Consider the following 16220-nt stretch of genomic DNA (forward strand, 5'->3'; position numbering starts at 1 on the left):
GAAACTCTGGCTGCAGAAATAAGCAAAATTCTCTACTCACTCCACTGAAGATTTGTAAATGCTGGGTTGAAAAGTGAGCGGAATGGGACAATTAGGTGGCATGGTAGATGGAGCACCAAACCTGAAGTTGAGAGGACCTGGATTCAGATTTAGCCTCAGATACTTCCTAGCTGTGTGATCCTGGGCAAATCACTAACCCCAAATCCTAGTTGACTAACCCTTCCTGATCTTCTGCTCTTGAATCAATATTTAGTATCAATTCTAAGGCAGTAGGTAAGGGCTAAAAAAAAAAGAAAGAAAGAAAAAGAAACCAGAGAAAGGCAGATCAATGGTCCCAACCTCCCTCAATTCATAGTCTGCTAAAAATGGGCACAAATGCTCTTATCAATCACCTGAACCCACAATCCAGTAGGACCTCAATCAATAAGCATGAATTAAGTGCTTACCATGTACCAGGCTCTGTGCTAAGCATGGGCTGATTTAAAGAAGAGTAAAGACAGTTCCTGCCCTACCAGAGCTTACAATCAGTCCAAATAATAAAAGGTCTAAATTCTGTATTAAAGAAAGGAAACTTGGTGACTTTCATTGAAACTGAGATTAAACTAAGCATTCCCAAGCTGTTTTTGCCAGAGAGATCTTTTGCATTTGCTTCAATAGGAAAGATTTTCTTTCCCTGAAACATATAAGCATTGAGTACTCTTTTTCTGGCTGATTATGTAGTAACTAAAGTGAAATTGGTTTTTAGGTATGTTAAAAAAGGATCCCTTTTCTTTAGGGTCAGGGGATTTGATTTAAATTTCAGAATATTGGATACCAAACAATCTACCTGTATACTAGTACTGTGGGACCCATTATTATCATTCAGATCCTGCTTGGATGTGGTGTTTGGATCTCACAACAGCACAGCACCCACCTACAGAGACCCACAAGCAAAAAGGCTCTGGGAGATCCTGGCTAAGACCGGTCAAACAAACACTGGTGGAACAATAAGGAGTCAAGGTGTTATCTGCTTCTCAGAAATTTGCTTACATCCCCTCCCGCCACCTTCTGTGTACTCTTAGTCATACAGCAGTATTGGTGGCGGCACTAACTCACCTGAATACCATCCCTTCTCTGATCCAGGTATTGGCCATTTCTAGAGATTTTCTGGGATGGGGTACAAGAGCAGAGATAGCAGCTGTTTACCTCTGCATTCATTTGATGATGTCCTTGAGGCATCCTTATCTAGTTTAATGTGTAATGAAACTTATTTAGTGACTGAAGGAAGGCAGATTTGTGGAGTAGATTCAGAAAGAACAGTGGTAAGTTTGCAATGTTTATTGCTTATCCTGTGGTTCAATCATGTCTGATTCCTTGTGAACTCATTTGAGGTTTTCTTGGTAGAGATCCTGGAGTGGTTTAACATTTCCTTCTCCAGCTCATTTTACAGATGAGAAAACTGAGACATGCAGAATTAAATGACTTGATCAGGATCACACAGCTAGTAAGTGCCTGAGGTCATATTTGAACTGAGGAAGATGAGTCTTCCTGACTTCAGGCCTGGTACTCTATCCACTGTGCCACCTAACTGTCCCCTATTGCTTATCTAAGTGCTCAATAAATGGTTAGTGATTGGCTAGCAGGTAGTCATTTCTTACTAAGCACTTTGCTTGCAATTCTGATTGCTGCCACCAGGTGGACAGTGGTGTCTATAAGGTAGTTTAGACACTGCAGATAATTATAATCGGGATTGGTGATTTAAAACAGGAATCTCAAACTCTCAGAGTGTTAGGCTGACCAAAGCTCCTCTCCCTGATTCCCCAAGGAATATTATAAAGCCATTATTCAAATGAATAACCAAATGTGCAAGTCTTTATAAAGAGAAAATTAATTTAGATAGTATAAATAGACCAGTGTGATAACTTTTAAAAATATTTTTCCCTTTTTATATTTAGAATATTTTTCCATGGTTCCGTGATTCATGATCCTCCCCTCTTCCCTCTCTTTCCTTCCCCCCATCCCACCCCCGAATCCGAAAAGCAGTTCCACTGGGTTGTACATATATCATTGTTCAAAACCTATTTCCGTGTTATTCATATCTGTAGTAGTGAAATCCTTTAACATCAAAACCCCAATCATATCCCTATCACATTACATGATCCATTGCATATTTTTCTAATACATTTCTGTTTCCACAGTACTTTCTTTGGATATGAATAACATTCTTTCCCACAAGTTCCTCTGAATTGTCCTGCATTGCTGCTAGTAGAGAAGTACATTACATTCAATTGTGCCATAATGTATCAGTCTCTGTGTACAATGTTCTCCTGGTTCTGCTCCTTTTGCTCTGCATCATTTCCTGGAGGTTGTTCCAGTTCATTATTCCTTTCAGCACAATAGTATTCCATAGTATGATAACTTTTTAGCAAACACATGATTTGAATTTGAGACCTTTTCTGAGAGCACATAGAATGTAGACTAGAAGCTTGATCAGATTTAAAAATAAGTTAAAATGCAGTCTCCAATGCAACAAAAATATGAATATAGTAAACATCCTCTAGAAGAAATATTTAAAGATGAAAGACAATTAAAGTCATCATTATAGAATTTAGAGCTGGAGAGGATCCTAGAGAACTATTAATCTAACCTTATTTTATAGCTGAAGAAACTGAGGTCCAGAGAGAAGTGACTTTTTTTTAAAACACATGGAAATTAAGTGATAGAATTTGGATTTGAAGCCAGGTCTTCTGATTCCAAATCCAATGTATGTTTTATTTTAGCATATAAGAGAAATAGAATACTTATGTAGTGTATAGTATATTCACAAAGGACTGATGATCACTTAGTACTTAATTTAATCCAGGCAGTTGAAAGATAGCCTATAGGATTTAGCCTTCAAAGGTTGCTGATAGGTTCAGTGTTAGAAGCTCACAACCCCCTCAGGTTCTCAGTGGTTTAGAAAGGTTGTTGACCTTACTTTTCCATAAGCAACCATAATGAAGACCTTTTAGGACTAGGACTCCTGCCTACATACTCCTATCCCCATCCATCCCCTCACTGGTTTTTCCGCTTCTTATTACCTCAAACATAAAGATAATAATAGAGTCAATGCAGACAGGATTTCTCCCTATGATCTCACGCCTAAATCATGATAATTCATTTAATATATAGCTGGTAATCTAACCGTAGCGAGTCTCAGGTCTGGAGTCAGGAAGACTCATCTTCCTCAGTTCAAATCTGGCTTCAGGCACTTACTAGCTGTGTAAGTACAACTAGCTGACCAAGTCACTTAATTCTGCTTGCCTCAGTTTCCTAATTTATAAGATAAGCTGGAGAAGGAAATGGTAAACCTCTCCAGTATCTTTGCCAAGAAAAGCCCAAAAGGGATCATGAAGAGTTGGACATAACTGAAAAACTAAGCACAACAGCAATTTAATTGTGCTGCCTGTACTTGGCTTACTTCTCCTTTCTAATCAATAAGCCTTTAATTTATAATCATTGTCTGCTGCTTCTTCTAACAATTATAAAGTTGCTCTTTGCCACTGATATTACTTATGTCTCTTGTTTTTACTGTTACAGGTTTGCCTTTCTGAACATTGTTTTTTTGTTTTTTAATTTCTTTTTTGAGGGAAAATTTTATTTAGTCAATTTAGGGCATTATTCTTTGGATACAAGAATCATTTCTTTCCCTCCCCTCCCCCACCCCTTCCCATAGCCAACTCGCAATTCCATTGGGTATCACATGTGTCCTTGATCAGAACCTATTTCCATGTTGTTGATGTTTCCATTAGGATGTTCATTTATCGTCTACATTCCCAATCATATCCCCCTCGACCCATGTAATCAAGCAGTTGTTTTTCCTCAGTGTTTCTGCCCCCACAGTTTTTCCTCTGAATGTAGATAGTGTTCTTTATCATAGATCCCTCCAAGTTGTTCTTTCTGAACATTTTTTAACAGAATCAAATAAAGCAATTTTAGTAACTTTTGTCATGGAAAGCTAGAGAGAGAATAAGGAGAGGAGGAGGGAAGGATTAAGTAAGAGTAATGATATTTCTCTGTGCCTGGCACATTGTTGTTGTTGTTGTTCAATCATGGCTGACTCTTTGTGACCCCATTTTCTTGGCAAAGATACTGGAGTGGGTTAGCATTTCCTTCTCCAGGGGATTAAGGTAATCAGAAGTTAAATGATTTGCCCAAGATCACATAGCTAGTAAGTATCTGAGGTCAAATTTGAATTTAGGTCTTTCTGACTTCATGCTCAGTGTTTTATCCATTAAACCATCTAGTTCAGTCTGGTGCATAGTAAGGGCTTAATAAATCATCTGTCTTTCTGCCTATTTGTCCCTCTACCTGTTGTTCTATTGATCCATCCATCCATTGACATATTCTATCTATCTATCTGTCTGTCTTCCTCTTTCCTTCTTCCTCCCTTCCTTCTTTTCTCTCTTTCAATCTTCTTCCATCTCTCTCTCTCTCTCTCTCTCTCTCTCTCTCTCTCTCTCTCTCTCTCTCTCTCTCTCTCTCGTGTTCTTGAGCAAGTCATTCAATCTTGGTAAGCTTCAATTATCTCACCTGTAAAGTGAAGGGGATGGATTCTACCTGTAAGGATCATTTTAGCTCTAAATCTAAGATCATTTGAACCTATGTCCAGCCAAACTGAACTACCAGCTACTCCCTGAACTCAGTGGTCTGTTTCCCATTGCTATCCCTTTATATAAGTTGTAAATAATAAGGTAACTGTGGGGTCTTTAATGTCTGACCAGGCTCTGAGCACTCCACAGGGCCTAATTCAACCATCCTCATGGCAGTTAGAAGAGGTTGTTCTCATTTGCTCCTTTAGCCTGGGGAAGTCTTCACATGCTTGGGGTAGACATCCCCTAAGTCACTGATGGGTGTGAAGCCTGTTGGTTACCCTCAACCTGGTTTAGCTCATCTGCCAAGATGGTTTTACTGGGGTTTGGCCACTGTGTATGCTAGTTTCTTGGAGCCACAGATGAGATCTGGATGACAGGTGGACACTGAAGGAGGAAATCAGCCCTTAAAAGGGCTTGGTAAGTCCTCACACCAGGAGTACTGTTCTTTCCTGAATACTTGTACACCCCATCACAAGTAATCTTGACTTTCATCTTGAGTAAGCCAGTGACTTTGTACAACTCTTTCTCACTTTAATTTGTGCACTGCGATGTCATTTTGGTCCTCTTCAAGTATGAACGACAACCAATTAAATAAATAAATAACAAGAGTAGCTAGCAAGAGTAGCACATTGATGTATACAAAATACTTTATAGACATTATATCATTTTATCCTCACAACATCCCTATAAGGTAGGTGCATTATTATCCCCATTTTACAGACAAGGGAACTGAGGCAGACAGAAGTGTCCAGAGCAGGATTGAATGTTCTTCCTCTTCTTCTTCCTCTTTCTTTTTCTCCTCCTTCTCCTCCTCCTTTCCCCACTTTCTTTTCCTCTCTCCTCCTCTTCCTCTTAATTTCTCCTTTCTCTTTTTTTTTCACTTTCTGTCTTAGAATTCATATTAAGTGTTGGTTCCAAGGACGAAGAGTGGTAAGGGCTAGGCAATGGGAGTTAAGTGACTTGCTCAAAGTCACATCGCTAGGAAGTATCTGAGGCTAGATTTGAATCTAGCGCCTCCTGTCTCTAGGCCTGGCTTTCTATCCACTGAGCCACCTAGCTGTCCCTGCAGATCTTCTTAATTCCATGTCTAGTGCTCTATCTATTATGCTACCTTACTACTTCCACATACCTTGAATACAGTCCCGCCTCTCATGTCTGCTTCCTAGAATCCTTGATTCCCTCAAAGTTTAGCTTGGTGCCCTGTTGCTACTGCTGTATAGCCAGATTTCTAGCTCCTACCTACCCTGGTTATGTTGGCCTGATTGGTGAGAATATTTAATCTGGCTATACCTACCTCACCATGTTTCATAGACATCTTCCTGCCACGTCATAATGTTGCTCCTTCTTTCCCTTCACTTGTTGCTTTGAGAATGATATAGGAGGCTGCTATTGCTTCTGGAAAGAGCATGCCAATTGATGGCCTTGTTGTTCTCACCATACCTGGAATTTCTTAGTCCAAAACTCCATTGTTTGGCCACCATATTTCCACTTCCTATCAGAATATAAGCTCTTTGAACATTATATACAATAACTGAAAAATTGTGGGATGATCAAATGTAATCAACTTTGCTACAAGTAGCAATGCAATGATCCAGGACAATTCTGAGGGACTTATAAGAAAGAAGCTATCCACATCCAGAGAAAGAACTGTGGGAGTAGAAACACAAAAGAAAACATGTGATTTATCACTTGTTTATGCGGCTATGTGATTTGGGGTTTTAGTTTTAAAAGATTACTCCATTACAAAAATGAATAATATGGAAATAGGACTTGAGTGATAATACATGTATAACCCAGTGGGATTGCTTGTCAACTCCGGGAGGGGGGAGGGAAAAGGGGAGAGAAACAACACAAATCATGGAAACATGGAAAAACTTTAAAAATTAAATTAAATTTAAAAAAGAATATAAGCTCCTTGAGGGAAGGTATTGTGTATTTGAACCTGCCTGACACAATGTATGATTTTTCTTTCATTCACTCCTTCAACCCCCTCCCCACTCAGTAGTTAGTGTTTTCTCTTTCCTTAAATTACCTTACGTTATGTACCTTTGTATATTTTTTATCCTACCGGTAGAAAAGATGGGCATTCTCTATATTCTTAGAGACTAGCACAGTGCCTGGCATATAGTAGATACTTAATAAATATTCTGCCGAACTTCTAGGTCCCTATCATCCCACATTTCTCCCCTGTAATATCTACCCCTCAAATTTCCATCTAATTACCCTCTTAATTTTCTCAATAAGTATCCAAATATTAAGATTATAAGATCACCATTTTTACTAGAGAAATATGAATTTTATAGGATTTAGAACCTCACGGGACATTAACCCTAGCCCACAACTGAGGAAATTGAGACCAAGTGACTTGTCCAGGGTCACACAGAATAAATGGAAAGGCCAAGATTTGATTTTAGGTCATCTGATTTCAAATCCAGCATTCTTTCCACTATACTACATGACTTTCTTGGTTATTCTGAAGTTGCTTCTTTCTTTGTTAGCAAAACTTTTTTTCTTACCTTATCTTTTCCTGGCTAATCCATCTCAGTCTTTTTATCATATCTCATTCTGAATAGACTCCTGGCGCTTTTGTTCTGCCCCTGGCATCTGAAATCCCCATGGAATGTACTAGTGGACAATACTGTTGTATTTCAACCCAATACATTTAGTTCCGACAGCCTCAAGTACTTTCTTGATGTTTAGTACCCAATAAGAAGAATTTTACTAGGGCCCTTGGGGAGAGGAACAAAAGGGAAATGAAACTTGAGATGGCTGTTAAAGCCTAATTATGATGTGAAACTATGTCAAGGTCCTGGAGAAAGGGTGGGGTGGGGGGGGCAAGATGATTTCTAAAGTCCCTTTCCAGCTCAAGCGGTTTACAGCTCTATGACTAGCTTCTTAGGAACAGCTGTATTTGTAAATCTCTACATTTGGATGATTTGTCTCTCTCAGACCAGAGTGCTTTCTAAGATTCAATTAATTAACAGTCATTTATTAAACAAAAACTGTGTTCCAGGCAGACACTGGTCTAGGCACTGGAGATACAGGTACAAAAGTAAGACAATTCCTGCCTTCAAGGAATTTCGGTTCTATGATGAGTTTTGTTTTGTTTTTTTCAAATAAAACTGTTTTTGCCCTCAAAACAACTTTTTAAAACTTGTTAACTGAAGATGATCCTGTGAAGAATGACATAAGGAACCACAAGACATGGCTTAGAAAAGCTGATGGGGAAAGCCTGGGGGTATCTCACATGTTATGTTTGTCCCCTCCTTTCTGTCCTCACTGCCATCATGCTAATGAAGCCTCTCAACTGGTCGTCCCATCTCTAATCTCTCCCAGTTCCAGTCTATCCTTCATGTATCTGCTGGACTTATCTTCCATAGGCTTACTTTTAATCAATTAATCAACAGGGACCTACTAAGTGCCAGGCACTATTCAAAGTATTTGGTCATAGAATCAGAAATTTAGAGTCAGAAGAGTTAGAACTTGGAGGTGCCTTAGTTCAACTCTCTCATTTGCAGAAAAAGAGACTGAGGCCCAGGGTGGTTAAATGGGTTCCCTAGGGTTACTCAACTAGTAAGGCCTGAGATGGGGAGTATATCAATTTTCTTTTCTTTCTCTTTTTTAAACTTTTATATTCTGTGTAAGTATCTATTCTAAGAGAGAAGAGTGGCAAGGGCTGGCCATCGGGGTTATGTGACTTGCTCAGGGTCACACACCTAGGAAGTATCCAAGGACAAACTTGAAATCAGGTCCTGTTGATTCCAGACCTGGTGCTCAATCCACTGGCTACCTACCGGCCGCAGCACATCAATTTCAAAACTTTTCAGTGGCTACCTAATGTTTTAGACTCTTTGGCCTGGTCTCAAAGCCCTCCACTAACTGGTGCCATCTAACTTTCCAATATTACCTCACATTTTCCTGCATTTACTCTGGCCTTTATCCAAACCAAATGGAACTCCCTTGTGATTTTTTTTTTAATATTCCCTTGTTTTACAATCTCTGTGTCTTTCTTCATGCAGTTTTCAACGTCAAAAGTATCTTCCTTCCCCCCTTTCCTTATAGAATCTCTACCTTGCCATCCGTTTAAACCCACTTCAAACTCATAAGTCTTCTCTGATTGCACCTCTTCTTCATACTCATACTCAGTGAACTTTTTTTAAATTAAGTTGAGAGTTTCTAACCCCCATTCCTCTCCCTTCCCCCATGTACACATGCAAATTCCCTTGGGTGTTTCCTCATAGGATGTAAACTAATAGAGGGAGGGGTTGTTATATTTTTGGCCTCACTCTCAGTGTTTGGTATATAAAAGAAGCTTATTAAATAGCCACAAGTCATATTGGATAGGAAACGAGCTGACCTCTGAGTCAGGAAGACCTGAGTTCAAGGCCTGCTTTTGGTTATGATCCCAAATAAGTTGTTTAATTTCTCAGGCTTTTTTTTCCCTGGGAATTCTTGATACAGGTCCAGTCTCCTTTCCCATCTCAAGTAACTGAGTAATTTATTGATTAATTGGATGGAAAATTAACTAGAAAGCAAAAGCAAACAAAGTACCTTCTGTTTAGATACTACCCTGAGTCACTAACCCCATTAATGTTTTGTGTTTTTTAATTTTTCCTATTAATATGATGAAGCAAGAAAAATAAAGAGAAAAAAGTATGCTTTGATATGATGAATTATTTTGATAGATTTCTCTTACTATCTCTGTGTTCCGATGATAAAAATAAATCCAATGTGATCATAGTGGAAAGCCTTTTATGTAGACCCTTATCATATTTACTCAGATTTTATTTAGGGTTTTTTTTTCCATTGATGTTCATAAAAGAGATTGATCTCTATTTTTGTAGTGTTGACATTTCCAGCTTTAGAGATGGAAACCAGATTTTTCTCATGAAATGAGCTCGATAACCTTATGATCCTTTCCTATATTTTGGGAAAATAACGTATGTGGAATTGAGATTATTGAATCTTTTAAAGTTTAGGAAAATCTTGTAGTGAATCCATCAGGGTCCAGTACATTTTGGGAGGAAATTCTATGCTTTAGTTCACTTTGACAAACATTTACTAAACGTCTGCTATGTGATTGGCAATGTGCTGGGAGCTAGGGACACAAAGATAAGAATCGAACAGACACAGGCCAAAGGAAAAAAAAAAGATCATTAATAAAAACCTTGAATTCCACATGGTGCATGATGCAGATTTAGCGTTTTTGTTTAATCTCTCTCCCTCTTGTCTGTATCTCTGTAGTTGGTAACTATTTGTGAAATTGGGTTTTTACATTGCTGTTTTCAAACCATCCTGTCTGATTCACCCATTGACTTTACTTTGTAGTTAAGCTTGTTCTTTGTTAACCTTCAAAGACATCTGTCTGTTTCCTGTGTCTTTCATCTTCTCTAAGCTCTATGCTCCTTTGCAGTTGCTACGGTGTCCCGTTCAGGCTTTGGAGTTCTTGAAATATTTTGTTCCATATTCTCTTCTGCCCATGTTGTTCTGCTTTCATTTCTAAGCTCTTCAAAATCTGTTGGAGGAGGTCTGAAGCCATTCTAGCTAATCCTTGTTTCTCTGGGAGTTCTCTCCTTCCTTCCTTCCCTCTAGCATGTACAAAGTTTCTCATGAACTTTAGTGGCTCTCTGTTACTTCCCCCCACACATACCTTAAAACTTTTACATTGTGTCTTTGTATCAATTCTCAGACAGAAGAGCAATAAGGACTAGGCAATTGGGGTTAAATGACTTGCCCAAGATGGCACAGCTAGAGAGTATCTGAGGTCACATAGGAACCCAGGTCCTCCCAACTTCTGGCACTCTATACAAAATTGTTCTACTTAGTTGCTTCATCTCCCTGTTACACCTTAGGATCAAATACGAACTCCTCTGTTTGGTACTCAAAGCTCCTCACAACCTAGCCCCTTTCTACCTTTCCAAGCCTCGTTTTAATACTAAATTTTGTTTTTTCAATGCACAAATATTTATTTTCTTTCCTTCCCTCCTGGGGGGGGGGGGGGGTTGAAGGCCAATAAAACCTTTGTGACAAATAGACACAGCCAAGCAAATCCAATTCTCATTTTGGTCAGGTCCAAAAAGTCTGTGTCACATTCGGCATATTTCATCTATTGCTTCTCTTTCAAGGGGTGGCAAGCAGTCAGGGCAGAGACAAGCATTTATTAAGCTCTTACTGTGCTAAGTGCTGGGATACATTAAAAACCAAGAGAAAGATAGCCTCTACCCTCAGTGGGAGCCTGGCTCTGTTGACATTCTAATGGGGGAAGACCACACATCAAAAGGCAGGGGGAAGTGGGAAAGTCTGGAGAAAGATGCATAGCTGGGAGGTAATTAACATTCTTCACCACCACTGGCCCTCTGGAATTATGATCCATCATTGCTTCGATAAGAGTTCTCAAGTCAGCCCAAGTTGTATATTTTTACAGTGTGGTTGTTAGAGTTCTCTCCACGTACTCTACAGCTTGCCATACTGGCCCATTTACTGCTGCTCATACATGGTGCTCCATGTCCTATCTCCATATCTTTGCACTGGCTGTCCCCCATGTCTGAAAAGACTGCTCTTCTTAGTCTCAGGCTTTCAGCTTCCTTTAAGACTCCCCTGAAGTGTCACCTCCTGAAGGAGGGCTTTCCCAGTTCCCCCAAGTGCTAGTGCTTTCCTCTCCAAGTCTGTCCTCCATCTTCATGCCTTTGAAGGCAGACCCAGTGGAAATATCAGAGTAATGCCCCAACAGCAGGTACTGGGGGGCTTCATGGCATTTTAGGCATGATATACACCTACAGTTTCAACAACATAACTTGATGACTTAAACATCAATTGCACTTAGTTCCCAGTAGGGCTTAAAATAGATCACCAATGCATCATGGATTTAGTAGGGGAAAGGAGATTAAAGGCCATCTAGTCAAACTCCTCTTATTTTATAGATGAGGAAAGTAAGGTCCAGAAAGGTTAAGTGATTTGTATGTATCAGTTCACAATGTACTAGTAGCAGACTCGGGATGCTAACTCAGGTTCCTTGACTCTAAATCCAGCAATCTTTCCACTACACGATGGCTGGCATATATTAATAAGTGCTTAGTAAACGTTGATTTATTAATCTTGGTCATTAGTGGATATTAAGATTGATCTTGCTAAAGAAAGGGGCCTTCCTTTTCTTTAAATCCCTTCCTCAATAATAGAGAAAGGAGGAAAGAATTAGGAATGATATAGAAGGATATTTGAGCATTAAGAAGGTTATTTCTTTTTTATTTTGGAAGACAGTGGTTAGAGAGATGGCTTTGGAGCCAGAAAGACCTGAGTTCAAGCTCCATCTCTAATATATATTGTCTGTGACTTTGGACTAGTCACTTAACCTCTCAATGATCTAAATGACTACATGTTTCAGAGAAAGTGTTATCTCCCTTGATGAAGTAAGCTCTCTATCTGGAAGATTTTTACACTGATGAAACCACATGTTCATTCTCTAACCATTTTTACCCTATTTCTTTATGTTCCTTTATTTCCCCCAACATTCCTCAAACGTGTTCCTCTGTTTTATGGATCACCAGCCCCAAACCATTCATCATTTAGTAAGTGGCCCACCTGTTGGTATTTCACAAGTTATCATAGACCCATCACATGATTCAGCCTTCTTACACCTTTAAGTTTCTAGCACTTTCTGACTTGACCTTTGTTCCCTTGTGTCCAGGAAGTCTTGCATGTAGGAAGTGCCCACAACCGAAGTGCCATGCCTTTCTCGGCCAGCCCAGCATCCAGTGCTTCCCCTCGCGTCATCACTGCCCAGTACAACAACCCAGCCAACCTCTACTCTTCAGAAAACATCTCTAACTTTAATAATGCCTTGGAGTCAAAGACGGCGGCCAATTCAGAGCAAAACAATGGAATGTGAGTATGTTCACATTCCCTCTTCTGTTTTCATTCCGATGGGTGCAGAGTTCTCTGAGGCAGGTCCAGAGTAAACTGAAACTTTATCCTGGTGATATGTTTGCAAAGTTATTTGATCTCCTCAATGATCTGTTTTTTTTCTTTCCTGAGAATTCTATAGAAATCTATAGAAACACACAGTTTGTGTATTTCAAGTTGGTATAATTTTAGTTTAACCATATTGTCTAAACTAGTGCTAGAGATCAGAGAGTCACTGAGTCAGATATAGAATAGTCCAAGTGCCTCATTATATTTATATATAATATACATTTCTAGATTATATTTACACACTTTTGTAAAATATATATGAGACAATCAACAAATAAACATTTATTAAGCACTTTCTACCTGGCACTATGCTAAGTGCAAGGGGTTACAAGAAGAAACAAAATATAGTCCCTGTCCTCAAGGAGCTTGAAGTTTATTGGGGGAAATAACATGAAAACAAATATATTCAAAGTAAGCTATATCTAGGCTAAATAGAAAATAACTCACAGTGGGAGTTAAAAGGGGTGGGGGAAGACTTTTTGCAAAAGGTGAGATTTTATTTGGGTCTTAAAGGAAGCCAGAGAGGTCAATAGTGACTCATTCAAGGTAACAATTTTTAACATACATTTTCTAGGTCCAAATTGTCTCCCTTCTTCCCTTACCTATTCCCTCCCTAAACATCTGAGATAGGATTTGAATCCATGTCTAACATGGAATCTCATCCCCAAAGAAACTGAAAGGACCCATTTTGGAAAGCATGTTGGTCTTGGTTGGGTATACCTTAGTCTTGTCTAGTTTACCATAAGAGAGAGAAAAAGGAAATAACCTTGTCTTATATCATCCCATATTGAAATGCTTATGATCGGAGATCAGTAACCAAATAAGTGCCATGTTTCACAGAGACAATGTGATGTGGTGGAAAGAACACTGACTCTGGAGTTAGAGGACCTAGGTTCAAAATCCATCTCTGACATTACCTGTGTGACCTTAGACAAGTCACCAAACTTTTATGGCCCTCATTTTCTTCATCTGTCAAATGAAGGGGGGTGGATTAGATGACCTTTGAGGTCTTTTCCAGCTTTTTTTGATCAATAAACCTATTAAAGAGAACCAATGATTTAGGGTTTATGTGTCCAAATTAATTATCAGTTATTTGTGACATTGTCATATTTTAGTATCACTTGGATTTTTTTCCCTTTCACTAATATCTTCCTTCTTCTTCTTCTTCTTCCCTCATGCCATGTCTTCTCCCTCTCTCAACTCTCTGAAATGACAAAGTCTTAAACTCTCTCCAACCTCGCTTCCCCCCTTCCCCAAGCTTCCCTGTAGCAGTTTGTCATCCTTTTCATAACAGCCCTTCTGGTAAACTTCCCTGCAAAGGAGGCTCGGCTCCTCCTCCATGTCAAACCACCTGCAGATGATTCCTGGAAGAGCTAGTTTGCTTCCCCTCCCCAGCAGTTCCATGGGAATGGAGTTAGCAGAACCTGCAGTGCTTCCCATGCATTTCCCTCCCTCCTCTGGTTCTCTTGATGAAGAAAAGCCTGGATTCTTCTAAGTGGCAAATTTTCTCCTAATAGCTCTGCTCTCACAAGGTAATTTGGCCTGTACTTCACTAGCTGTGGCATTACCACCAGCATGTTCTTTTCACTTCCCTTGGGATCCGTGAGAGATCTGTAGACAGGCTGGTTCTTTTTTGAACTGTTCACCCAGAATGCTTTGTTTTTAAGATAATGCATGGGTTCCTCCACAGGTGATGTTTGTCTTGGTTCACGTGCAGTTCCAAGCTTGTAAATGCATGTAATTGTCCATCCTGTATGAAGTCACCATAGTGAATCGCAGACACATTTGAAAATGGGAGGCATTGTTTAATGGAATGAGGAAGGCCAGGCAAGAGTGAACACTGAATCCAGAAGACAGGTGTGGGGGTTTGGGAGCCTCTTCTTTCCCTGGGGCTCTGGTTTGAACCTTGCATAGGTCAGCAGTATGTTAAATCACTGAGCTTTGAGAGGCTTTTTTGATCATCTAAACTGAGCTGAGGGACTTTAGCCATTTTCCTCTGCTCCCAACACTGAAAAGTCATGAAACTTGAAACAATCCCCAAACCAGTGTCTCATTTGTTCACAAAAAAATCCACTGTTCTCCCTCCTCCCACTCCAGCAATCTTTGTTCAGTGCAGCAGTGAGTGAATTTGGAATCAGGTTAGGCTGATGGGAGAGGGAAGTAGCTATTTCCAAGTAGGAGTAAGAGGGTCTGGTTTGGGGTTCAGGCACTTCCACCCATAAGCTGTATGACTTGTATCGTCATTCAGTCTTTTCAGCCTTCATTTCCTCATTTGGAAAATGGGGCCAACTCTCCCATTTAACAGGTCTAACCAGGTTGTGAGAAGCAAATGAGACAATAGGTATAAAGTGTCTTCATAATTCATCAACTATTTAATTATTTCCTATTGTTCACAAGGTGCTTTGCTAGATACTGGGGACACAAAGATAAACATGAGCAATCCCTGCCCTCAGGGAGCTTATATTCTACCAAGAGGAGATAACATGTGCACAGAAAGCTCATTTGAGAAGGGAGAAAGCAATAGACCCCAAACCACACAATAAATGTCAACTACTATATTGTACAGGCTACTTTGCTGAATGAATGTTGAGTGACTATAGAGACCTTGTCTTTGTCACTCTTTAGGAACCCTCACCCCCAGATAGGAACCTTCCACCAGAGGGAAGAAGTATAAATCAATCAAGGTAGCTGAGCTTGCTCTCCTGCAGGAGTGCCTTCAGCTTTCTTCTCCTAGACTTGACATTTGAGATCATTCAATAAAAATAAATCAGTTATGGCCTATCCAGTTATGATCAGTTCTGCCTAGAGTCTGAACTTGCTAGTCTTTGGCATTTTCATAGATCCCATAGATATAGGGAGGACCTATACATTCTTAGAGAATATGTAATGATGATCCCAGGAAACGATTAACCTCTCAAACTGACACTTCCCATGTGACCTTAGGCAAGACATTTAACTTCACTGGAGCCTCAGTTATCTTATCTATAAAAAGAAGGGGCTGTACTAGATGGTTTCTGAGGTGCCTTGGTGGTTTCTGCATAAATTCATCTCCTAGTGTAATGAGAATGTCCAGAAAAGCACACCTCTGCCTTGTTACTGCATGTATTTCAAAGCCAAGGATTAGGCAGATTCCTAAACAATTACAACATCAATGCTTTACTTTCCCACTATTATTCTCTAATGCATATGCCTAATTCTTTATTACTAAATTCCTCTAGGAGGAAAAAGAGGGGAGAAATGAAGGTGAAGTGAAAAGCAAAAGAGATTAATAATAAAAATCAATTTTAAAAAGAAATCAAATAATTTGTCTAGTCACAAAGCCCGTAAGGACCATTCAGAACTAGAACCTAGGTCTGCTGACTCCTGCTTAGAAAACAGATATTTCCTTTCTTCAGACAGCCTTATCCTCCTTATGCCAAAAGGAGTCCTTCAGAGGATTCCATAGTTTTGGTTTTAAATTATCCATTTCCATACTTTTGGCCCAAACAGAAAATAATAATGCCATTTTGCCTCTTTCTCTTTCCTCCCAGTTCCTCTATTATTGTTCCTAGTTCCCTGTCCTACATTAAAAACAAAACAAAACAAAATAAAAACACCTTATTTTCTCTCTTAGAATCCATACTAGGTATCTGTTCCAAG

At 39.5% G+C, this 16220-nt stretch overlaps 1 protein-coding gene across 1 annotated transcript in view; it reads left to right on the forward strand.

The window, feature by feature from the left end:
* PDLIM1 (PDZ and LIM domain 1) overlaps window positions 1–16220 on the forward strand; it is a 45834-nt gene that overhangs the window by 14043 nt on the left and 15571 nt on the right. The window contains exon 4 of the mRNA XM_001367103.5: window positions 12298–12494. Within this exon, the coding sequence (XP_001367140.1) occupies window positions 12298–12494 (197 nt within the window). The remainder of the gene's footprint in view (window positions 1–12297; window positions 12495–16220) is intronic.

This window comes from Monodelphis domestica, chromosome 1, assembly GCF_027887165.1.
Source record: "Monodelphis domestica isolate mMonDom1 chromosome 1, mMonDom1.pri, whole genome shotgun sequence".
Classification (NCBI taxonomy): domain Eukaryota; kingdom Metazoa; phylum Chordata; class Mammalia; order Didelphimorphia; family Didelphidae; genus Monodelphis; species Monodelphis domestica.